The 26,194-nt window shown below is 35.1% G+C and overlaps 1 protein-coding gene across 1 annotated transcript in view; it reads left to right on the top strand.

The window, feature by feature from the left end:
* Nucleotides 1-26,194, top strand: part of LOC148948584 (kinesin-like protein KIF28) — a 288,269-nt gene that overhangs the window by 187,253 nt on the left and 74,822 nt on the right. Inside the window, exons 13-14 of the mRNA XM_089094971.1 lie at nucleotides 25,178-25,315; nucleotides 25,748-25,902. Coding sequence (XP_088951097.1) covers nucleotides 25,178-25,315; nucleotides 25,748-25,902 — 293 coding nt within the window. The remainder of the gene's footprint in view (nucleotides 1-25,177; nucleotides 25,316-25,747; nucleotides 25,903-26,194) is intronic.

Raw genomic sequence — 26,194 nt, 5'->3', positions numbered from 1 at the left:
GCATCCACATTCCTTTGTTCTATAATGTTGGCTATGATTGTGATTTTTTTTTTTAAATATACTGAGAAACAAAACATAGATCAAAATTAGAAATTATTCTCAGTAAAGTACACATTATGTTTTGGTATTTAGAAAGCCTAGGGGTCGTTAACCCTACTCCTTTAAGTTTCTGCTCGTTTTGAACTTGACTTCTATATTGTAATTTCTGTTTCTTTTGGTTTTTATTTATTTGTTGATTGTGATGTATCGTAGTTTTACGCTTGAAATCTATTTGACTTTATTTCTGCTCATCTTCGGCTTAATTTAGCTCTTTAGGTTTCTTTGTAAATCTTATATGGTTTGCTAGATGTTTGAAGATTTGCTTTCCGAAAATTGAGTTTTTCAAAGAAAAGTAAAGGCCATACTTTTGTCTCTTTGTCTCTCTGTGTGTCTTTGTGGTCTCTGTGTATTTCTGTGTATCTCTGTGTGTCTCTGTGTGTCTTTATGTGTCTTTGTGTGTCTTTGTGTCAAAACGATATGCGTCTTGAACAGTCTTGAAAAGTATATACAACATCAAATTGAATATTTGATGTATAATGATATTAATTGTTGAAGGATCCATCTGTTCAAGAATTTATTTCACCGTAATTTCATTTTTATTTTCAATGCTGTAAGAACTCGAAAAGAAAATAATTGAAATATAATTCGTTTTGAGTTAAGCGCCAATGACGCAGTAGGCTTTTGGTTTTTATTTACAGTTAAGGAAAGAGGCAGTATCCAAACACTTGTTTGTAGTGAAACTATATTCGTCTTGAACAACTTTAAAAAGAGCTAATAAGTTAAACTGAATATTTGATGTGTAATGATATTAATTGCTGGTCGTTTTGAGTTTGAATTTCAACAGGTATTTTTGTGTGCTGAGCGTAAGTTTAAAATGGCCTTTACTTCTCCTTGAAAAACTTATTTTTGGAAAGTTTGTTTTTTAATAATTTTTGGTCGTTTTTGATTAAAAAAGCTTCAAGTTTTTAAAAATTCCTTATTTCAAAATCAAACTTTTGTTTTAAACAATCAAATGTTCATTGAAGTATCAAAACTGGTATCAAAGTAACAATATCAAAATGAAAAAATGGGTTTGCGTCAACTTCGGAGTTTTTATTATTTGATGTTTGAACTATTTCTAACAAATTGGCTATTTCAAAATTTTATCGGATGGGTTTGAAGGATAAGAGCATGGGGGCGGCTAATTAACCTTCGGTCCCTTTTGACTCTTTGAAAGTGAACTAGAAATTTCTGTTTCCAATCAAATGAGCCCTCTCTGAAGTTTATACGAGCATCCATTCTATAAGAACTATATATATCCCCAGAGTATAACTTACAACGCCTGTCCCTGGGCCCTGGGGATTGTGTCGACCCCAGAATTTTAAAATCTGATGGTTGAACTTTTTTTTAATAAAATGGTCACCTCAAATTTTTATCGGATAGGTTTATCTATCCGATAAACCCAAAGACTTGGAGGTTGGGAGAGGATAGTTGCCCTCTGATCCATTTGATTTCCATTCAAATAAACTCTCTCTGAAGTTTATACGAGCATCCCTTTCATAAGAACTGCATACGGCCCCAGGATATAGCTTACAATGCCTGCCCCCCGGGCCCCGGGGGGGGGCCGCTGTGTCGACACCGAAGTTTTTGTTATTTGACCTTTGAACTATTTTCAAAAAAATAGATCTCTCAAAGTTCTTATCAGATGGGTTTGAGGAAAATAGGGAATGGAGAGGGGGGCTCTCCGATCTCTTTTGACTTTTAAAAAGTAACGAGAACTTCTCAATATCCAATCTTATGAACCCTTTCCGAAGTTTATACGAGCATACCTTCCATAAGAACCATATATGCCCCCAGAGAAATACTTACAACGTCTGCACCCGGCCTTGGGGGAGGTTGTGTCGACACAGGAGTTTTTCTTATCTGATCTTTGAACTATTTTTGACGAAATGGCTATACATAAAGGAGTTTTTGTTATATGATATTTGAACAATTTTTTAACAAAATGGCCAGCTCAAATTTTTTATCAGATGTATTTGGGAAAAAGGGCTTGGGGGGCTAGTTGCCCTCCCATCACTTTTGACTCTTAAAAAGGGCACTAGAACTCTCGATTTCCAATCGAATGAGCCCCCTTTGAAGTTTATACGTGCATCCCTTCCATAAAAACCATATATGTCACCAGGGCATAATGTACAACGCCTACCCCCAAACCCTGGGGGGCTGTGTCGACACCGGAGTTTTTTGTTATCTGAACTTCGAACTATTTTTAACAAAATGTCTATCTCAAAATTTTATATGATACATTTACGGCGTGGTGGGGCGGGACTAGCTGCCCTCCGATCTCTTTTGACTGTTAAAAACTGAACAAGAACTTTCAATTTCAAATCAAATAAGCCCTCTCCGAAGTTTATACGAGCATCCCTTACATAAGAACTATATATGCCCCTAGAGCATTACTCATAACGCCTGCCTCCGGGCCCTAGGGGGTTGCGTCGACACAGGAATTTTTCTTATCTTAGCTTTGGATTATTTTTAATGAAATGGCTATTTTAAAAATTTCAACGGATGGGCTTGGCGAAAAAGGGTGTATGGGGGGCTACTTGCCCTCGGATATCTTTTAAATCTTAAAAATTGAACTAGAACTCTCAAGTTCCAATCAAATGTGCCCTCTCTGAAGTTTATACGAGCACCCCTTTCATAAGAACCATATACGCCCCCAGGACAACACTTACAACGTCTATCCCCCCGGCCATGGGGGGAGTTTTTGTTATCTAATTTTCGAACAATTTCCAAAAAACTGGCTATCTCAAAATTTCTAGCGGAGGGGTTTGGGGAAAAGGGTGTGGGGAGGGGCTAGTTGCCCTTAACTGTCTTGACTCTTAAAAAGTGAACTAGAACTTTCAATTTCCAATCAAATGCGCCCTCTATGAATTTTATACGAGAATCCCATTCATAAGAACTATACATGTCCTTAGGGCACACCTTACAACGCATGCTCAAGGGCTTTAAGAAAATAGCTATCACAAAATTTTTATCGGATGCATTTGGGGAAAAATATTGGGGGGGGGGGAGCTGGTTGCCCTCCGATATCTTTTGACGCTTAAAAATTGAACTAGGACTTTCAATTTACAATCGAATGAGCCGTCTCAGAAGTTTATACAAGCATTCCTTCCATAAGAACCATATGTACTCACGGGCATAACTTATGACCCTTGCCCTGAAGGCTGCGGGGGGAATGTTCATCTCAAACATATAATTTCCAGAACTTCCAACTACGTTGAACAAAATGGCTATATAACATTTTGATTGGATGTGTTTGGGGAAATGGTGGGCGTGGAATGGTATTTGCCTTCTAATCACTTTTGACTATTAAAAAGGGAACTAGCCATTTACATTTCCAATCGAATGAGCCCTTTCTGAAGTTTCTACGACAACACTTTCTATATAAACCTTAATAATTTACAATAATAATTTAATAATTTACAACCTTTGCCCTGAGCGCTGTGGGTGGGGATTATTATCCTAAAGGACCTAATTTCCTGAATTTTCAACTACATTGAACAAAATGACTATCTAAAAATTGTTATTGGAGGTGTTTGGGGAAAAAATGGGCGTGAAAGGGGGATTAGTTACCCTCCAATCACTTTCGAATTTTTAAAAAGGCACTTGCCTTTGAATTTCCAATCGAATGAGTCTTTTTTGAAGTTTCTACGACAAAGCCTTCTATAAAAACATTATATGCCCCCAAGGTGTAAGTTAAAACCCTTGCCCTGAGGGCTTTGGGGGAGTGTCCTCCTCAAAAACATAATTTATGTCTGGAACTCAACTACGCTGAACAAAATGGCTGTCTCAAAATTTTGATTGGATGTGTTTGGGGAACTGGTGGGCGTGGAAGGGGTGCTAGTTGCCTTCCAATAACTTTTGACACATAAAAAGGGCACTAGAATTCTCTACTTCTAATCGAATGAGCCCCCTTTGAAGTTTTTACGACGACCCCTTCCATATGAAGTGCCTCTGGAAAAAAATAATAAATAACAATAAAACATTGGAGCCGTATGGCCTTTACTATAGGCAACGCTATAGCGTTGCCTCTGAAAAATGCCTGCGGATTGTTCTGGGTACCCGGCTGACTGACCGTGTTTCAAGCAATAAGCTATACGAAAACTGTGGTTCAATCATGCGTTCTAGTGCTTCAATGAGAGACATGATTGAGATGGCTAGGGCACCTTCTGCGGATGAAGGATGACATATTGCCAAAGATTGTTCTTTTCGACAAACTGTCTAGGACTAAACGGAAAGCAGGTCGTCCACGGCTGGGATGGGAGGATGTCATAAAGAAAGATTTAAAGGAAATGGGAACTTCCTGGGAAGATGTAGAGAGGGAGGCTTTGAATAGATTACGATGGAAGAGGAGCGTGCGTAGCTGTGTTGGCCTCAGGCGGCTTGGTGCTGCGGTGAGTTTTTAATAGTAGTAGTATTAGTAAAATTTTTTTATCATTATTATTATTTTTTAAGTGCACTGTCTGATACTGCGCAAGGTATTAAGTTTTGTAGTGTGTTTCATATTGCGTACATAAGTGAAATCTTGCTTGAAATTAAGATCCAATGAGCATATAGAGAGGGGTTGAGGCCTTTCTGGTCGGTTGAATCAAGTCAAAACCATGCTACGCATAAGAATTATGATTGAATTAACCTTTCCTCTTCTGATTACGACCCAAATTGATATGATACGATGAAGCTAAAGAAGGAAAAAAGAAAAAAAAAGCGCAAAAAAACGACGAGACGTTGACCTCTGGCTAAGATCAATCATACCTATAAATTGATATTAATTTGAAGGCATGTAAATGTATGCCACAAAACATCATTGAGTTTAAAAATTGAACAGCCTCATTTTTTGTGTCAGGTCGCATGTAGTTTTCCTTGTGCAAAAAAGGTTTAGTTTATACGAAAGTGATTGTTGATAACTCAATCGTAAAATCTTTTGTAAATTAGCCATAAGTATAAGAAGGTGTCAAGAAATTAAATGGAACTTATCTTTAGTTATTTATTAGAGCCATTTTAATTGAAAAGAAAAGTTACAAGCTCAAAATTGAGTGTTTGGCCATTCCCCAAAAACATAGTTTAACCCAAGATGAAAAGAAGGGAAAATCAAAGACAAAAAGAGCCAAAGAGGGAATAAAGATTTTTATGAATAAAGATTAAACTTTAGAAAAATGTCTCCCCTTCTAAAAATAACAAATATACAGAAAGTTGCTGTTTCTCATTACCAAGATAATGAAAATAAACTTGGAAAGTACGCATGAATTGTTCTAACGCTGACTAGCAGCTCATTCTAGACCTTTGGACCCGTTTGTTCAAAACGTTCTAGATTTAACCAACTTAATCTAATCAATTACGTGTTGCAGCATCAAGTACTTAATTCGTCCTTATCATTATTGTGCAACCTAAGAATTACGATAAAGCATGACAGAGCACTTGACAACATTCGAATGAGAAATTGGAAGCAAAATCAAGTGATTACATAAACTCCTAGTTGTGGTACGTTTAAAATATGATTATTGAAGAGTCAAAGCATATAAAAATAAATACATTAAAGGTGAAATTTGGTTTTCTAAAATGAAATTACATTATTTTATTCCCAGTTTTATGTTGAAGCACAAAAATCTAAACTTGAAGTTTAGATAAATCTCAGATATATTTTATTGACAGCTTTAAATAAAAAGTTGTACAGCTGTAAATGTGTACACAATTACGGTTGTAAATGTCTATGTATTTGCAGAGTTCCGAAAAACTAGTGCTTTACTGAAAATACAAAACCAACGGAAAAAAATACGACTAGAAACGGAAAAATCCTATTGTGGGGATGGGGGGATGCAAGATTCCTAAAAGAGTGCGTTTCAATACCCAAATTGCACAAATCTCCATGAGCCTTCAGATAAATATATGAAGGGGTGCAAGGGCGTGGGTTAGGGATTAATCTTTCATCCCCCTTCATTTAGGCCTGATAAAGGGTGATACAGTGCGTTGCCTCCCTTCTTATTGCAGAAAAATGCTTCTGATATCTTTATTTAACTAAACTAGATTGCTACATATTTCATAAAACTTATATGCAATAATGTGTAAGTGTGCATCGGCTATTATGAAGGAAGGGTAGTGGATCATTTTGTAGGTGAAGGAGGGGGTGGATACCTCAACGGTTGTATTTTAATGGAAAAATATCATTTCTCTCATTGAGCTCAGATAAGTATAGACTTAGCTCTATTGAGGGAGAGTGAGCTAGAAAATGATATCTAATCCTTCTTGATTTTTGGAAAATTTTCTGATCTACGCCTTTATTATGACAGTAATAAGTAACGTTAAACCCTAAAATGAGCAGAATTTACTCCGTATCGGAGGGGGCTGTCCACTTCTCACCCATCACCACTTGTGACCGTAGAAAATTCGGAGGATACTCGTTCGATCGGAAACTGAGAGTTCTAGGGCCTTATTTAATAGTCAAAACTGATTGCAGAGTCGCCAGCTCCTGTCCTAGAACCTTTTTTGATCTCCTGTCCTTTTGTTACCCCTTAAGGGATCTTGTCAACATTTTTAGTTTCCCATTCTATTTAGGAAAGTTGAAAATATCAACAAATTTGTATTTAAGGATTCCAAAAGCCCCAGAGCCCGTGGGATATGGCCGGTAAATTATTTGAACTGTCAATTTTTTGCAAATAAAACTTATAATGGAAAAAGGGTGGCATGGTTGATCTTTGAGCCAAAGGGACTGATGTGCAAAAAATTATTTAAGGATTGGTCCCTTTGAAACTGGTCCCTTTATTAATTTAGGGGGTTCAATAAAGTGCCAAATTTTTTCGATTGCCCTGAAAATTATACGAAACTCTGGCCTAAGAAGAACCCTATATAGAAGGCCAAAAAATTATTGTTTCCCCTCAAAATACAGCCCAAAAAGTCCCAGAAAGTGCCAAATACCTTTTACACTCACTTCCAGCAGAAAGGGCTATATTGTAAACCTAGCAGGGGGATCATCTGATTGTCAGTTGAAAGTTTCTGTATTGTTTTAAAGGCTAAAAGCAGCTAGAGGGTTATCCGCCTCCCTCTCGGTTTTTTCTTATTCTAACCGGACCTCCTCTAAAAGTACAGCCCAAAAAGTCCCAGAAAATGCAAAAACCTTTTTACAGTGACTTGCAGCGGAAGGGGCTATATTATAAACCTAGCAGGGGATAATCCGATTGAAAATTGAAAGTTTCTGTATCCTTTTAAATGCTGAAAGCAACTAGAGGGCAGTAGTAAGTACATATGGAATTCTAGACCTTTATGTTCCCTGGCAGCTTTCCATGGTTGATTACCAGACTAATTAATGCTATTGATGTCAATTGCATATGGAATTATACAAAACCTACCAGACATGTTTCTGGGCCAAGCAGACAAGTTTCTGGGTCAACTATAAGTTTCTGGGCCTTTACGTTCCATGGCACCTTTCCAGAGCATGTACCTATGGATTTGGGGCCTTTACGTTCCTTCCTGCTATAGCAAGACTGGTTTGGTGGGTATAATCTGGTTTGGTGGGTATAGTCTGGTTTGGTGGGTATAGTGCGGTTTAGTTTTTCAAAGAGAGTGAGTATTTGACATTTTTGCAAAAAGGGATTCGCAAATTGGACACTCTGAACGATATTAATTAATGTTTTGAATAATAGGAGTGTGAATGATTCTAATTAGGGATTGGATTGTATGACGGTGGATAAAAAAAAAGGATTAAACTTATTAACAGTTAAGGTAACTCCGAAGGGGTTGTTAAATCAGGTAATTTTTTATAAATTTGAAACAACATCAGTCTATAAAAATGACAAACAACGATAGAATGACATTGTGAGTTGACCTAGCTTTACCTCTCCGATGTGTCAATTTTGGAGGGAAAATCAAAAATACTCAGAATCGAAAATAAATGGGATCTGTCTCAAGGAGAAGACTCAGAGGCCCTTCGTTCCCCCATTTCTGAGGGCAGGGGAGGGGGGGGGGTAGGGTCAATTTTGGAGGGAAAATCAAAAATACTCAGAATCGAAAATAAATGGGATCTGCCTCAAGGGGAAGGCTCAGAGGCCCTTCGTTCCCCCATTTCTGAGGGCAAGGGAGGGGGGGGGCGGGTCAATTTTGGAGGGAAAACCAAAAATACTCAGAATCAAAAATAAACGGGATCTGCCTCAAGGGGAAGGCTCAGAGACCCTTCGTTCTCCCATTTCTGAGGGCAGGGGAGGGAGAGGGGGAGTCAATTTTGGAGGGAAAACCAAAAATACTCAGAATTGAAAATAAACGAGATCTGCCTCAAGGGGAAGGCTCAGAGGCCCTTCGTTCCCACATTTCTGTGGGCAGGGGAGGGGGGGGGGGAGTCAATTTCAGAGGGAAAACCAAAATTACTCAGAATCGAAAATAAACGGGATCTGTCTCATGGGCAAGGATGAGAGGTCCTTCGTTCCTCCATTTCTGCGGGGCCGGAGAGGGAGGGGGGTCAATTTTGGAGGGAAAACCAAAAATACTCAGAATCGAAAATAAACAGGGATCTGACTCAAGGGGAAGGCTCGGAGGTCCTTCGTTCCCTCATTTCTGAGGGCAGGGGAGGGGAAGCTGGGGGTTTAATTTTGGAGGGAAAACCAAAAATACTCAGAATCGAAAATAAACGGGATCTACCTCAAGGGGAAGGCCTGGGCTAAAGTTTGCAAGTCGAAGAATTTGTCTTTGTTGGTTTGAATGTCTAAAGTGCCTGTCTTTCTCTGTTTACATGTCTGATTCTTTTTGTTTGCATGTCCGGGTTGGTGTTTTGCAAGTCCAAGTTGGGTTTTCAGACCTACGTTTTTTTTTAGATTTTCGTGCGTGTTTTTGGTTCCCGGGGTTTATTATTTGAGAAGTTAACTTTAGTATTTCGTGATTTGACGTGCCTGAAATCATGAATTAGAATAGTTAATTAGCTGTTTGAGTTTTCAGACCTAGTTTTTTAGATTTTAATGGGTGTTAGATTACTGGGATTTATTATTTGAGAAGTTAACTTTAGTATTTCATAGTTTGACTTGCCTGAAATCATGAATCAGAATATTTAATTGGCTGTTTGGGAATTTTCAGACCTAGGTTTTTTAGATTTTCGTGTGTGTTTAACTCCTGGGGTTTATTATTTGAGAAGTTAACTTTAGTATTTTGTGGTTTTACGTGCCTGAAATCATGAATTAGAATAGTTAATTAGCTGTTTGGGTTTTCAGACCTAGTTTTTTAGATTTTCATGGGCGTTAGGTTCCTGGGATTTATTATTTGAGAATTTAACTTTAGTATTTCGTATTTGACGTGACTGAAATCATGAATTAGAATATTTAATTGGCTGTTTGGGGATTTTCAGACCTAGGTTTTTTAGGTTTTCGTATGTGTTGGACTCCTAGGGTTTATTATTTGAGAAGTTAACTTTAGTATTTTGTGGTTTTACGTGCCTCAAATCATAAGTTAGAATATTTAATTAGCTGTTTAGGGTTTTCAGACCTAGGTTTTTTAGATTTTCGTGGATGTTTGACTTCTGAGGTTTATTATTTGAGAAGTTCCTGGAGTTTATTATTTGAGAAGTTAACTTTAGTATTTTGTGGTTTTACGTGCCTGAAATCATGAATTAGAATAGTTAATTAGCTGTTTGGGTTTTCAGACCTAGTTTCTTAGATTTTCGTGGGTGTTAGGTTCCTGGGATTTATTATTTGAGAAGTTAACTTTAGTATTTCATGGTTTGACTTGTCTGAAATCATGAATTAGAATATTTAATTGGCTGTTGGGGGATTTTCAGACCTAGGTTTCTTATGTTTTCGTGGGGTGTTTGTTTCCTGGAGTTTATTATTTGAGAAGTTAACTTTAGTATTTTGTGGTTTTACGTACCTGAAATTATGAATTAGAATAGTTAATTAGCTGTTTGGGCTTTCAGACCTAGTTCTTTAGATTTTCGTGGAAGTTAGGTTCCTGGTATTTATTATTTGAGAAGTTAACTTTAGTATTTCATGGTTTGACTTGGCTGAAATCATGAATTAGAATATTTAATTGGCCGTTTGGGGATTTTCAGACCTAGTTTTTTTTTAGGTTTTCGTGTATGTTTGACTCCTGGAATTTATTATTTGAGAAGTTAACTTTAGAATTTTGTGGTTTTACGTGCCTGAAATCATGAATTAGAATAGTTAATTAGCTGTTTAGGGTTTTCAGACCTAGGTTTTTTAGATTTTCGTGGCTGTTTGTTTCCTGGGAGTTTATTATTTGAGAAGTTAACTGTAGTATTTCGGGGTTTGACGTGTCTGAAATCATGAATTAGAATAGTTAATTAACTGTTTGGGTTTTCAGACCTACGTTTTTTAGATTTTCGTGGGCGTATCTGATGAAATAATTTAGGTCGTATGATCAATTTAATTTATTTTTTTAATGCACTAGTTTTTCAGTAAGGACATTCGATATCCTAAAAGTGTTTAATTCAAACTTTTACCTTGACCATCGATGTTGTTAGCAGAATTTCAAAAGGATCATTTATGAATACTGGCGTATCTGATAAAATAATTTAGATCGTATGATCAATTTAATTTATTTTTTAATGCAGTGATTTCACCTCTTGGATATACAGTACAGATACTTCATTCAAGAAATTATGAAAAAATCGCAAGTAAGTAACAAACTCTTTATTGTTTTCACCTGTTGGATATACAATGTGGATATTTCATTCAATAAATTATGAAAAAATTGTAAGCAAGTAACAAACTCTTTCCTGAAGTCACATCTTGGATACACAATGCAGAAACTTCATTTAAGAAACTATGAAAAAATTGTAAATAAGTAAGTAGCAAATTCTTTCTTGAAGTCACCTCTTGGATACACAATGCAGAAATTTCATTAAAGAAATTATGAAAAAAATGTAAGTAAGTAGCAATTTCTTTCTTGAATTCACCTGCTGGATAAACAAAAAGACATTTCGTTCAAGAAATTATGAAAATATTTGTAAGTAAGTAACAAATTCTAAGTAAGTAACAAACTCTTTATTGTTTTTACGACTTAGATACACGATGTGGAAATTTAATTCAAGAAATTTTAAAAAAATTCTCAGTAAGTAATAATTTCTTTCTTGAAGTCAACTCTTGGATACACAATACAGAAATGTCATTCAAAAAATTATGAACATATTTGTAAGTAAGTAACAAACTCTTTATTGATTTCACCTCTTGGATATACAATACAGATACTTCATTCAATAAATTACGAAAAAATCGCAAGTAAGTTACAAACTCTTTATTGTTTTCACCTCTTGGATATAAAATACGGAAATTTCATTCAATAAATTATGAAAATTGTTAAGCAAGTAACAAACTCTTTGAAGTCACCTCTTGGATACACAATACAGAAATTTCATAAAAGAAATTATGAAAAAAAGGTTTTTTAGATTTTCGTGTGTGTTTGACTCATGGGGGTTTATTATTTGAGAAGTTAACTTTAGTATTTTGTGGTTTTACGTGCCTGAAATCATGAGTTAGAATAGTTAATTAGCTGTTTGGGATTTCATACCTAGTTTTTTAGATATTCGTGGTTGTTAGTTTAATGTTAGTTATTATTTTATAATTTAAATTTTTTATTTAGTTTTTTACTTGACTGAAATAATTAATTATAATATTTAATTGGCTGTTTGGGGATTTTCAGACCTAGGTTTTTTAGGTTTTCGTGTGTGTTTGACTCCTGGGGTTTATTATTTGAGAAGTTAACTTTAGTATTTTGTGGTTTTACGTGCCTGAAATCATAAATTAGAATGTTTAATTAGCTCTATGAAATTATTAGAAAATTCTAGGTAAGTTACAATCTCTTTCATAAAGTCTCCTACTCTACAAGCAATACGGATATTTTATTCAAGAAATTATAAAAAAAAGGAAAGTAAGTAACAAACTCTTTATTGATTTCACCCCTTGGATACAAAAAGAGACGTTTCATTCAATAAATTATGACAAAATTCTAAGTAAGTAAAAAAAACTCATTCTTGAATTCAAGAAATTATAAAAAAAAATTGTAAGTAAGTAACAAACTCTTTCTTGAATACACCTCTTGGATACCCAATACGGAAATTTCATTCAAGAAATTATGAGAAAATTCTAAGTAAGTAACAATCTCTTTCTTGAAGTCCATTCTTGAATACGCAATACGATACGAAAATTTCATTCAAGAAATTATGAAAAAATTCCAAATAAGTAACAATCTCTCTCTTGAATTCCCCTCTTGGATACACAACACGGATATTTTATTCAAGAAATTATAAAAAAAAGAAAAATAAATAACACACTCTATATTGATTTCACTTCTTGGATACAAAAAAAAACATTTCATTTAAGAAATTAAGACGAAATTCTAAGTAAGTAAAAAAAAAATCATTTTTGAATTCGCCGTTTGCATGCACAATACAGAAATTTCATTCTATGGGACCTCTACACGTGATTAAACACGTTTTGAAACTACAAGCTATTTGCTTGCCTTTCCTTGGTACCTTTCCAAGCGAGTGGGGATTCCCCACTGGTTCCTACACATTGCAAAAAAGTGAGCAGTACGAAAACTCCACGTTTTCAACCAGACTGGTTTTTTAGACAACACCCATTTTTTTTAGGTGATCAATCAGAGACAGTGGAGATTGCTCAATATACGATAACTTGATTGGTGATTGGTTACACACCGCAACGGCGCATACATAGTGAGAGAGACATGCAAAGTCGACATAGCTTTATTTCATTTTTTAAGGTTAATTTAGACGAGGTTACGTGCGCGCACGTAAAATCGTCTAAATTAACCTTAAAAAATGAAATAAAGCTATGTCGACTTTGCTTGTCTCTCTCACTATGTATGCGCCATTGCGGTGTGTAACCAATGACCAATCAAGTTATCGTATATTGAGCAATCTCCGCTGTCTCTGATTGACCCCTAAAAAAAATGGGTGTTGTCTAAAAAACCAGTCTGGTTGAAAACGTGGAGTTTTCGTACTGCTCACTTTTTTCCAATGTGTAGGAACCAGTGGGGAATCCCCGCTCGTTTGGAAAGGTAGCAAGGAAAGGCAAGCAAAAAGCATGTAGTTTCAAAACGTGTTTAATCACGTGTAGAGGTCCCATAGAATGAAATTTCTGTATTGTACATGCAAACGGCGAATTCAAGAATGAGTTTTTTTTACTTACTTAGAATTTTGTCATAATTTCTTGAATGAAATGTCTTTTTTGTATCCAAGAGGTGAAATCAATAAAGAGTTTGTTACTTACTTTCCTTTTTCATATAATTTCTTGAATAAAATATCCGTATTGTGTATCCAGGAGGGGACTTCAAGAAAGAGATTGTTACTTACCTGGAATTTTTTCATAATTTCTTGAATGAAATTTCTGTATCGTATTGCATATCCAAGAAGGGACTTCAAGAAAGAGATTGTTACTTACTTAGAATTTTCTCATAATTTCTTGAATGAAATTTCCGTATTGGGTATCCAAGAGGTGTATTCAAGAAAGAGTTTGTTACTTACTTGCAATTTTTTTTATAATTTCTTGAATTCAAGAATGAGTTGTTTTTTTACTTACTTACAATTTTGTCATAATTTCTTGAATGAAATGTCTTTTTTTGTATCCAAGAGGTGAAATCAATAAAGAGTTTGTTACTTACTTTCCTTTTTTTTATAATTTCTTGAATAAAATATCCGTATTGTGTATCCAAGAGGGGACTTCAAGAAAGAGATTGTTACTTACCTGGAATTTTCTCATAATTTCTTGAATGAAATTTCCGTATCGTATTGCGTATCCAAGAGGGTACTTCAAGAAAGAGATTGTTACTTACTTAGAATTTTTTCATAATTTCTTGAATGAAATTTCCGTATTGTGTATCCAAGAGGTGTATTCAAGAAAGAGTTTGTCACTTACTTACAATTTTTTTTTTTAATTTCTTGAATGAAATATCTGTATTGTTCATCCAGGAGGAGAATTCAAGAAACAGTTTGCTACTTACTTACAATTTGTTCATAATATCTTGAGTGAAATTGCTGTATTGTCTGTCCACTTCTCAAATAATAAATCCCAGGAACCTAACGCCCACGAAAATCTAAAAAACTACGTCTCAAAACCCTAACAGCTATTTAAATATTCTAATTTTTGATCTCAGGAACGTAAAACCACAAAATACTAAATTTAACTTCTCAAATAATAAACTCCAGGACCTTCTCAAATCATAAACCCCAGGAATAAAACATCCACGAAAATCCAAAAAACCTAGGTCTTAAAACCATAAACAGCTAATTAAATATTCTAATTTATGATTTCAGGCACGTAAAACCACAAAATACTAAAGTTAACTTCTCAAATAATAAATCCCATGAGTCAAACACACACGAAAACCTAAAAAAGCTAGGTCTGAAAATCCCCAAACATCAAATTAAATATTCTAATTCATGATTTCAGGCACATCATATACGAAATACTAAAGTTAACTTCTCAAATAATAAATCCCAGGAACCTAACGCCAACGAAAATCTAAAAAACTAGGTCAGAAAACCCAAACAGCTAATTAACTATTCTAATTCATGATTTCAGGCACGTAAAACCACAAAATACTAAAGTTAACTTCTCAAATAATAAACCCCCAGGAGTCAAACACACACGAAAATCTAAAAAACCTTTTTTTTCATAATTTCTTTTATGAAATTTCTGTATTGTGTATCCAAGAGGTGACTTCAAAGAGTTTGTTACTTGCTTAAAAATTTTCATAATTTATTGAATGAAATTTCCGTATTGTATATCCAAGAGGTGAAAACAATAAAGAGTTTGTTACTTACTTGCGATTTTTTCGTAATTTATTGAATTTAGTATCTGTACTGTATATCCAAGAGGTGAAATCAATAAAGAGTTTGTTACTTACTTACAAATATGTTCATAATTTCTTGAATGAAATTTCCGTATTGTGTATCCAAGAGTTGACTTCAAGAAAGAAATTGTTACTTACTTAGAATTTTTTCATAATTTCTTGAATTAAATTTCCACATCGTGTATCTAAGTCGTAAAAACAATAAAGAGTTTGTTACTTACTTAGAATTTGTTACTTACTTACAAATATTTTCATAATTTCTTGAACGAAATGTCTTTTTGTTTATCCAGCAGGTGAATTCAAGAAAGAAATTGCTACTTACTTACAATTTTTTTCGTATTTTCTTTAATGAAATTTCTGCATTGTGTATCCAAGAGGTGACTTCAAGAAAGAATTTGTTACTTACTTATTTACAATTTTCTTATAGTTTCTTAAATGAAGTTTCTGCATTGTGTATCCAAGATGTGACTTCAGGAAAGAGTTTGTCACTTGCTTACAATTTTTTCATAATTTATTGAATGAAATATCCGTATTGTATATCCAAGAGGTGAAAACAATAAAGAGTTTGTTACTTACTTGCGATTTTTTCATAATTTCTTGAATGAAGTATCTGTACTGTATATCCAAGAGCTGAAATCACTGCATTAAAAAATAAATTAAATTGATCATACGATCTAAATTATTTCATCAGATACGCCAGCATTCATAAATGATCCTTTTGAAATTCTGCTAACAACATCGATGGTCAAGGTAAAAGTTTGAATTAAACACTTTTAGGATATCAAATGTCCTTACTCAAAAACTAGTGCATTAAAAAAATAAATTAAATTGATCATACGACCTAAATTATTTCATCAGATACGCCCACGAAAATATAAAAAACGTAGGTCTGAAAACCCAAACAGTTAATTAACTATTCTAATTCATGATTTCAGGCACGTCAAACCCCGAAATACTAAAGTTAACTTCTCAAATAAGAAACTCCAAGGAAACAAACAGCCACGAAAATCTAAGAAACCTAGGTCTGAAAACCCTAAACAGCTAATTAACTATTCTAATTCATGATTTCAGGCACGTAAAACCACAAAATACTAAAGATAACTTCTCAAATAATAAATCCCAGGAGTCAAACATACACGAAAACCTAAAAAAAAACCTAGGTCTGAAAATCCCCAAACAGCCAATTAAATATTCTAATGCATGATTTCAGCCAAGTCAAACCATGAAATACTAAAGTTAACTTCTCAAATAATAAATCCCAGGAACCTAACACCCACGAAAATCTAAAGAACTAGGTCTGAAAGCCCAAACAGCTAATTAACTATTCTAATTCATAATTTCAGGTACGTAAAACCACAAAATACTAAAGTTAACTTCTCAAATAATAAACTCCAGGAAACAAACACCCCACGAAAACATAAAAAACCTAGGTCTGAAAATCCCCAAACAGCCAATTAAATATTCTAATTCATGATTTCAGACAAGTCAAACCATGAAATACTAAAGTTAACTTCTGAAATAAAAAATCCCAGGAACCTACCACCCACGAAAATCTAAGAAACTAGGTCTGAAAAACCCAAACAGCTAATTAACTATTCTAATTCATGATATCAGACACGTAAAACCACAAAATACTAAAGTTAACTTCTCAAATAATAAACCTCAGGAGTCAAACATCCACGAAAATCTAAAAAACCTATGTCTGAAAACCCTAAACAGCTAATTAAATATTCTAATTTATGATTTTAGGCACGTAAAACCACAAAATACTAAAGTTAACTTCTCAATTAATAAACCCCAGGAGTCAAACACACACGAAAACCTAAAAAACCTAGGTCTGAAAATCCGCAAACAGCCAATTAAATATTCTAATTCATGATTTCAGTCACGTCAAATACGAAATACTAAAGTTAACTTCTCAAATACTAAATCCCAGGAACCTAACGCCCACGAAAATTTAAAAAACTAGGTCTGAAAACCCAAACAGCTAATTAACTATTCTAATTCATGATTTCAGGCACGTAAAACCACAAAATACTAAAGTTAACTTCTCAAATAATAAACCCCCAGGAGTCAAACACACACGAAAATCTAAAAAACCTAGGTCTGAAAATTCCCAAACAACCGATTAAATATTCTAATTCATGATTTCAGGCAAGTCAAACTATGAAATACTAAAGTTAACTTCTCAAATAATAAATCCCAGGAACCTAACACCCACGAAAATCTAAAAAACTAGGTCTGAAAACCCAAACAGCTAATTAACTATTCTAATTCATGATTTCAGGCACGTCAAATCACGAAATACTAAAGTTAACTTCTCAAATAATAAACCCCGGGAACCAAAACACGCACGAAAATCTAAAAAAAAACGTAGGTCTGAAAACCCAACTTGGACTTGCAAAACACCAACCCGGACATGCAAACAAAAAGAATCAGACATGTAAACAGAGAAAGACAGGCACTTTAGACATTCAAACCAACAAAGACAAATTCTTCGACTTGCAAACATTAGCCCAGGCCTTCCCCTTGAGGTAGATCCCGTTTATTTTCGATTCTGAGTATTTTTGGTTTTCCCTCCAAAATTAAACCCCCACCCTCCCCTCCCCTGCCCTCAGAAATGAGGGAACGAAGGACCTCTGAGCCTTCCCCTTGAGTCAGATCCCCGTTTATTTTTGATTCTGAGTATTTTTGGTTTTCCCTCCAAAATTGACCCCCCTCCCCCTCCTGCCCCTCAGAAATGGAGGAACGAAGGACCTCTCAGCCTTTCCCATGAGACTGATCCCGTTTATTTTCGATTCTGAGTATTTTTGGTTTTCCCTCTGAAATTGACTCCCCCTGCCCCTCCCCTGCCCTCAGAAATGTGGGAACGAAGGGCCTCTGAGCCTTCCCCTTGAGGCAGATCTCGTTTATTTTCGATTCTGAGTATTTTTGGTTTTCACTCCAAAATTGACTCTCCCTCTCCCTCCCCTGAACTCAGAAATGGAGGAAGGAGGGCCTCTGAGCCTTCCCCTTGAGGCAGATCCCATTTATTTTCGATTCTGAGTATTTTTGGTTTTCCCCTGCCCTCAGAAATTGGGGAACGAAGGACCTCTGAGCCTTGCCCTTGAGGCAGATCCCATTTATTGTCGATTCTGAGCATTTTTGGTTTTCCCTCCAAATTTGACCCTCCCCCCTCCCGTTCCCTCATAATTGGGGGAACGAAGGGCCTCTGAGCCTTCCCCTTGAGGCAGATCCCATTTATTTTCGATTCTGAGTATTTTTGATTTTCCCTCCAAAATTGACCCTACAACCCCCCCCCCCACCCCTCCCCTTCCCTCAGAAATGGGGGAACGAAGGGCCTCTGAGTCTTCCCCTTGAGGCAGATCCCATTTATTTTCGATTCTGAGTATTTTTGATTTTCCCTCCAAAATTGACACAGGTCAACTCACAATGTCATTCTATCGCCGTTAGCCATTTTCATAGACTGATGTTGTTTCAAATTTATAACAAATTACCTGAGTTAACAACCCCTTCGGAGTTACCTTAACTGTTAATCAGTTTAATCCTTTTTTTTATCCACCGTCATACAATCCAATCCCTAATTAGAATCATTCACACTCCTATTATTCAAAACATTAATTAATATCGTTCATAGTGTCCACTTTGCGAATCCCTTTTTGCAAAAATGTCAAATACTCACTCTCTTTGAAAAACTAAACCAGACTATACCCACCAAACCAGACTATACCCACCAAACCAGATTATACCCACCAAACCAGTCTTGCTATAGCAGGAAGGAACGTAAAGGCCCCAAATCCATAGGTACATGCTCTGGAAAGGTGCCATGGAACGTAAAGGCCCAGAAACTTATAGTTGACCCAGAAACTTGTCTGCTTGGCCCAGAAACATGTCTGGTAGGTTTTGTATACTACTGAGGGCAATCAGTCTCCCTCATTGTTTTCTCTTATTCCAACCGAACCTCCTCTAACCCTTATGATATCGAATCAAATTTGAGAGATCTGTTCTGTTTAAAACTTTGGAATGTCTAAAAAGTTTGCCTTCGGGTTTGATATTCCCCCTCAGCCCCAATCGGCTGGGAGGTGAAAATTTTTCGCGGGGGAATATTTGGGGAATTTCCAGAGGGGAAATTTCCAAGGGAAATTTCATACGGAAAATTTTCCGGTGGAAATTTTTCAGGCGAATTTTTTTGGGTGGGGGGGGAGCAACTTTCCTGCGGGGATAAGCTTAGCCTTTTGCTATCCACGCAAAAAAAGTGATATTACATGAGATGTGGGAGGATCTTTCCATGGAGGAATATTTCATGGGGGAAGAGAACTTACATGAAGGGGGCGCTGAATTTCCCAGCATTATTTAAAAATCAATCAGATATCAAACAGTTCGTGGTAACGAGCTGTAAGTTAGGAGCGACCCGGCTCAATGGTAACCGAAACTCTAGAAAACGGGTTTTTGATACCAATAGATATATCAAAAGAATAAAATTTCAATGCTGATTTCAAATATATAATTTTCATCAAGTTTAGTGCTGCCCATCAAAATTTACGCGCCTGAGAAAATTTGGCTGATTTTCAAAAAAAGGGGGAAAGACCCCCTAAAAGTTATAGAACCTTAATGAAAATCACACCATCATATTCAGCGTATCAGAGAACCCTACTGTAGAGGTTTCAAGCACATATCTATAAAAAATGTGGTATTTTTCATTTTTTACCAGAAGAAAGATCACGGATGCGTGTTTATTTGTTTTTTTGTTTTTTTGTTTTTTTCCCCAGGGGTGATCGTATCGACCCAGTGGTCCTAGAATATCGTGGGAGGGCTCTTTGGAACAGAAATTAAAAGTTCTAGTGCCCTTTTTAAGTGACCAAAAAAAATGGAGGGCAACTAGGACCCCCCACGCTAGGCCCCCCCTCGCTCCCTCGCTTATTTTTTTGCCAAAGTCACCCGATCAAAATTTTGAGATTTTGTTCATTTGTTCATTTTGTTCAGCATGGTCGAAAATATGATAAATATGTCTTTTAGGATGACTTAATCCCCCGAAGTTCCCAGAGGGAGGGCTAAAAGTTATGAACTTTACCCAATGTTAACATATAGTATTGGTTATTGGGAAGTATAAAGAAGTTTTCAGGAGGTTTTTTTTCTGGTAGTGGGGAGGAAGGGTGGGTCGGTGGTTATGTTGGAGGATCTGTTCATGAAGGAATTTTTCATGGGGGAAGGGAAATTGCCATGAAGGGGGCGCCGGACTTGCCAGCATTATTTATTGGTTATTGGGAAGTATACAACCATTTTCAGGAAGGATTTTTTCTGGAGGGGGGGGGGGGCTAGAGGAGGCGTTACTCTGGAGAATATGTCCGTGAAGGATGTTTCTTTGGGGCAAGGGAAATTTCTATGAAGGGGGCACAGAATTTCAAATCTTTATTTAAAAAATGAGCAGAAATTAAATAAAAAAAAAAGTTTTTTCAACTTAAATGTAAGAAGGAATATTATAACTTAAAAAGAACATAAAATAAAAATTATGTGAGGGGGTTCTCCCCCAAGGCAATAACATGATGGTTAAACTACAGCTTTTTTTATTACTTTCAAAAGAGCTATCTAATCTAATTAAACGGCCTTTGTGATTCAGGGGTTTGGGGCTGTCTCCTCCTCAACGCCTCGCTCTTTACGCTAAAGTTTGACTCTGTCTCACAACTTTATTTTTTAAAACAATAAAAAACTTTAGCGTAAAGAGCGAGGCGTTGAGGAGGGGACAGCCCCTTTCAGATACGGAATAATTACATTTCAACTGAAATGTAAGAAGGAATATTAGAACTTAAAACGAACAGAAATTATAACGTATGTGAGGGGGTTCTTCCCCAAGTCAATACCTTGCTCTTTACGCCACAGTTTTTTTTTGTGCTTTCATAAGAGCTATCTATTCTAATTAAACGGCTTTTGGGATTCAGGGGTTTTTGAATAAAATTTTTTTTTACTTTTAACGTAAAGAGCGTGGTATTGACTAAGGGGAGAACCCCCTCATATACGTAATAACATATACGTAATAAAAAAAAAAAACAATAAAAAAACAAGCGATACGGCTCAATAGTAATCGAAACTTTTAAAAACGAAATTTTGATGTCAATAAATGTATCAAAAGAATGTGTTTATAATGCTGATTCTAAATATAAAACTTTTATTAAGATTAGTATTACTCATCAAAGGCTACGGGCCTGTGAAAATTTACTCGATTTTTAAAGAGGGGGGAAACATCCCCTACAAGTGACAGAATTTTAATGAAAATCACACCGTCAGATTCAACGTTTCAGAAAACTTTTTCATATACGTTTCAAGATCATATCTGCAAAAATCTTCAACTTTGTATTTTTTGCCAGAAGAAAAATATACGAATATAGAAGTTAGTTGCGTAAGTTAAATTGTAAAGACATCCATGTAGCAAAAGAAAAGTAAAATTTTTATGCAAATAAAAGCTGCATTAACTAAAAAACGATCAGAAATTAAATAAAAAAAACAAGTTTTTTAAACTTAAAGTAAGGAGCGACATTAAAACTTAAAACGAACAGAAATTATTCCGTATATGAAAGGGGCTGTCCCCTCCTCAACGCCTCGCTCTTTACGCTAAAGTTTGACTCTGTTTCACAACTTTATTTTTTAAAACAATTAAAAACTTTAGCGTAAAGAGCGAGGCGTTGAGGAGGGGACAGCCCCTTTCATATACGGAATAATTTCTGTTCGTTTTAAGTTTTAATGTCGCTCCTTACTTTCAGTTTAAAAAACTTGTTTTTTTTTATTTAATTAAATAAAAAAACAAGTTTTTTCAACTGAAAGTAAGGAGAAACATTAAAATTTAAAACGAACAGAAAATATGACGTATATAAGGGGAGTTGCCCCTCCTCAATAGCTCGCTCTTACGCTAATGTTTTTTTTAACTTTTAAACGAACTTATTATTCTAATTAAACATCTATTGTGATTCAGGAGTCATTCTTAAAGAACTGGAACAAAAATCAAACTTCTAATTATAAGGTTTATAAATATCATTATAAGGTTATTATTAGTTAAAAAAAGTAATATTAATATACAAATTCCGTTTTAATTATTCATGTACGGTGAGCCAAATTCACAACCTGTATTAATTCAAAACGTTCAGAAATTAAACTAAAAAAATTTTTTTTAATTGAAAGCAAAGAGCGACATTAAAAATAAAAACGAACAGAAATTATCCCGTATATGAAAGGGGCTGTCCCCTCCTCAACACTTCCCTCTTTACGCTAAAGTTTGAATCTTTCACACAAATCTACATTTAGCAGGGGGTACTTTTAGGAGGGGGTGCTTAGGAAGGGACAGCCCCTGTCATATACGGTATAATTTCTGTTCGTTATGTCGCCCCTTATTTTCAGATGTTTTTTTTTATTTAATGGTTACTATGGCTGTGCTCTACTCTTTAGCTCCGGACCGGCATTTTTTGTAATTGAAATGCACCTTTTGAGGTATCTGCCCCCTCCAAAGCTTATGTAACCACACTTCCCGTAAAAAGTTAATATCAACTTGTTTATCTTAAGAGTTTATCAGCTTGCATAGCTTAAAGCCCTTGCCCCGGGGGCAGGAAAGGGGATTGTCAAGGCTGGAGGCATGGTTATTTCACCTTTGATCTATTTTGAACAAAATGGCTATCTCAAAATTTTAATCGGACGCGCTTGGGGAAAATAGGGGAAATTATCTGGGGGGAGTTTTTCGCGGGGGGGATTTTCGGAGGGGATTTCTCAGGGGAGAATTTTACGTTGGTTCAGATTTTTCCACATAAGGGGCTCCGAGGGAATTTTTCGGGGGGGGGGGAGGACGTCTAGACCCGTTGCAGCTATTACTGCAACCATTATAGGTCAGTTTAGATTTCATAAAAAAAGGTAATCTTTATTATAAGTAAGGAGCCAGCGACCTTAAGACAGTTTAAAATGAGCAATATTAACCTTGAAAGAAAGGGAAGTTTTGCCTACTTAAACCCCTCCTCGGGTGGTGTGCTTGAAATGAAAGTTTAAAATATACTAGTCTTACTGAAAGTGCACTCCAGTTTTTGAAAATCCGCCAGACATATCAATTTAATAATCCGACTTCGGGTGTACTAGAAATAGTTTTCAGTAGTTCAAGTAATTAATTTAACTTTATAAGGGATGCACTGGATAGAGCAATAGTCAATCACATCTTAACGGCTATATTTGGTTGATTGAATTTTAACTTAGTTCTTTACATATATTAAATTGAAAACTTGTTTTCCTATATTTAGTTTATGCTTAATTTTTAACTGTTAAGTAAATACAGAGCTTGTTTCTCGCATAAAAGATAGAAACTACTAACATCATCTATTAGAAACCATTCCACTTTTTCAACTTGAAACTATAATTTTTGAATAGCCGGAATTTTTTTTTTTTTTTTTTTATTTTTTTTTTTTTTACCTATTTGGTGTTTTGATATCAGAAATTCAAAGGATAAAAGATATCTCATTATGCAGACATTACAAGAGCTATTTTAAAGTTACAAAGCGATAAATGAATTACTTTCGAAAAAATAGCCGACACTGAGTTTGTAACCACACATACAAGTGAGCAGGATAGAGGGATGATATGCCTTACTTCATTATCCTTTTTATAGCTATTGAAAGCTGTTTTTTTTTATCATCTCTTAGTTTCATGGGGGAAATAAAAAGCTGGGTCTTACTCCATGTGGCAACATTACATCCAGCATGATGCCTAAGAAACAAAATCGATTTGATATCACTATCATAGTCTCTCCTTGACGAAATCTTTTCAGACGGGGGGGTCCAGTTGGCCTTAAAGTCCTTTTAAGTCCCACTAACTTTGGAGGTAGTTTACACAATTTTGCTGTTTATTGCTATGTGGCATTTTATTCTAGCAAGGTGATAGTACATCTTTAGAAAGGGAATATGTGAAACGGTGCTAAAAAAAAACAGCACAAAGCAGCACAGCACGTGTTGTAAAAGCAAAATTTTAATCCGCATAAGATCAACATAAATATCAAATAACATTCTAGAATAATATTTCTTTATTTCTGATGTACTTTTTAAACAATAGAAAAGATTATTCCGTCAAAAAATTATCGGTTTCTAGTATTCAATGCTGTAGAATGGAATTGTGGCCCGAGTTAGGCCAAAATGTGACAAAACTAAAAGCTGTGAGATAACGCTTATGTTTCAATTACTGAGGAACATATATTTCTAGAAGGAGGCTTTCACGTAGTTTAATTCAAGGTGGACTATTCTTTAGTCTGAAATTTGCTTATTTTTAACAAATTTAAAGCAAACCAAAATCAATTAATCAACAAGTTTTCCTGCTTGAAGGGAAAGGATAATGCTAAGACTTGGAGTAAATCAGAACATATCCTAAGCGTGGCTGGTATTCCACCCCTCTCAATCTAGTGTTCTTTATAGCAATTACAAAACAGCAATTATTATCAAAACATGAGGAATGTAGTATTATGGTTAGGTGGTTGCTAGCGTTTTATCTATCGGTTTTATTGTGAAGAATTTGAATTCAGGGATTTTCCGTTTCTAATATTTTTGAAAACTTTTCTTTTATCGTCAGTGCATCTCGTCAAGTGCTTTCTTTCTTGAAAGGTTTTGATGAGGTCACACATTTGGAAACGAAATTTTTTCTTAAGAAAGTGCTTGTTAACTGATAATTATAGTAACTAGGTAACTGACGAGGTGGCAGTTCCTCTCTGATTAAAAATGTTTCATGTTCGTCTTATGGTTTAACGTGAATCTTTACTGTCATGAGAAAAAATTATTTTTACAGCGTTTCCTTTGACTTGGTAAAAAGGTATTACAAATCAATCTTCCGCAAAGAGTTAGTGATACAGCCAGTAAGAAGAATGATCAGTTCTGTGTTGTATTGTATCTTTTTTCACACAAAAAGGGTCTTATTTGTTGTTTTATATTTTTGTGTTAAGTCTCAAATTAAATGATTAAAAGTAGAAAAAGCCATGTTTTCTTGTAACATTGAAGAAAATTTAAGTTATCTCAAATTTTTTTTTTTCGGGGGGTAGACAAGTTTAGGATGCTTGGAACAGAAGTATTTGCTTCGGATTTCAATGACTTTTTCTTTTTTTATGCTTGACCGTTTTGTGGCTCGTATTTTCATGACGTTTATTTTAAGTCTAAATAGAATTCTGTAAATACAAGCAAAGGCTATAAAAAAGTACACAGCACTTGGGTCAAAAGAGTGGAAAAGGAGAAGGTAGTCTGGGCTGTCACCACTTCTTTTGCTTTTGCAGCTGCATATAACAGTGTTTTCTTTACAGGATCAATGAGAGACATGCATTTCTAACTTGTATAGATGGTGGTCATTTGGTGATGTTAAGGCCAGTTAATGCAGCCTGTAGAGTATTGATCAATGGCTCTGCAGTTTACAAGGAAACAAAATTACACCATAATGACAGGTAAATTATTAAGACATGTATATATATACTATCTTATTGTAAATGAATTATTAATCCGAGTCTTTTCGCTCGCTTAAATTATTTAGAAATTAGATATTATTTTATAAAAATTAAAAAACTTTGAGGATCCAGTAGTCAATCTTGACTTAATCAGGGACTATGTTTCGCCCAGACTTTTGAAGGAATATCAGTTACGACTAGTAAATAAGATTAATAATGGAAAATTTGCCCCATATTAATGATTTTTGTCTTAAAATAAGATATATTTACCCTAAAAAATAAGCTGACAAGTTAACATATCTTTTTTCAACACATGTTTAATGTGTTGAAGTAAAACCTATTGTATAACTTGAATAATTATTACAAGTTTAAAGAACAAAGAAAAATGAATAACGTGTATAATGAGAGTAACTCTTTTATCTTTAATTTCAGAATTCTGTTCGGGGGAACCCAGCTTTGGGCGTTCAAAAATCCTTTGGAAGGTGACACGGTTCGTCCATCAACTGTTGATGTTACGTTTGAATATGCACAACAAGAAATTGCCGAAAAAGCAGGTTTAAAAGTTAACACGACACCTGCAAATACAGGTTTGATCTAAGAACATCTTTTGGTATTTTCAAGCCACACTTTATTTTTTAGCCTTAAAAACAAGTCGAAAAGAACAACTATGGACCTGGAAACACAAGAACAACTCGAAAACAAGAACAACTTTGGATATTCAAACACAGCTTTGGAAAACAGTTTGGTTTCGGTCTCTAATTTAAAATATTAGAGTTTGGAGCCCAGCAATTCAAAGCTCTGGATAGATTTCTTTGCCTAAACTTGCATAGTCCATCTGAGGTCTTATGTCTTCACCATTAGCCGTACACTATCTACTGT

The sequence above is a fragment of the Artemia sp. Qi Xiang Cuo genome, chromosome 9 (assembly GCF_049724085.1).
Source record: "Artemia sp. Qi Xiang Cuo chromosome 9, ASM4972408v1, whole genome shotgun sequence".
Taxonomy (NCBI): domain Eukaryota; kingdom Metazoa; phylum Arthropoda; class Branchiopoda; order Anostraca; family Artemiidae; genus Artemia; species Artemia sp. Qi Xiang Cuo.
This window is presented reverse-complemented; position numbering and strand designations above follow the sequence as displayed.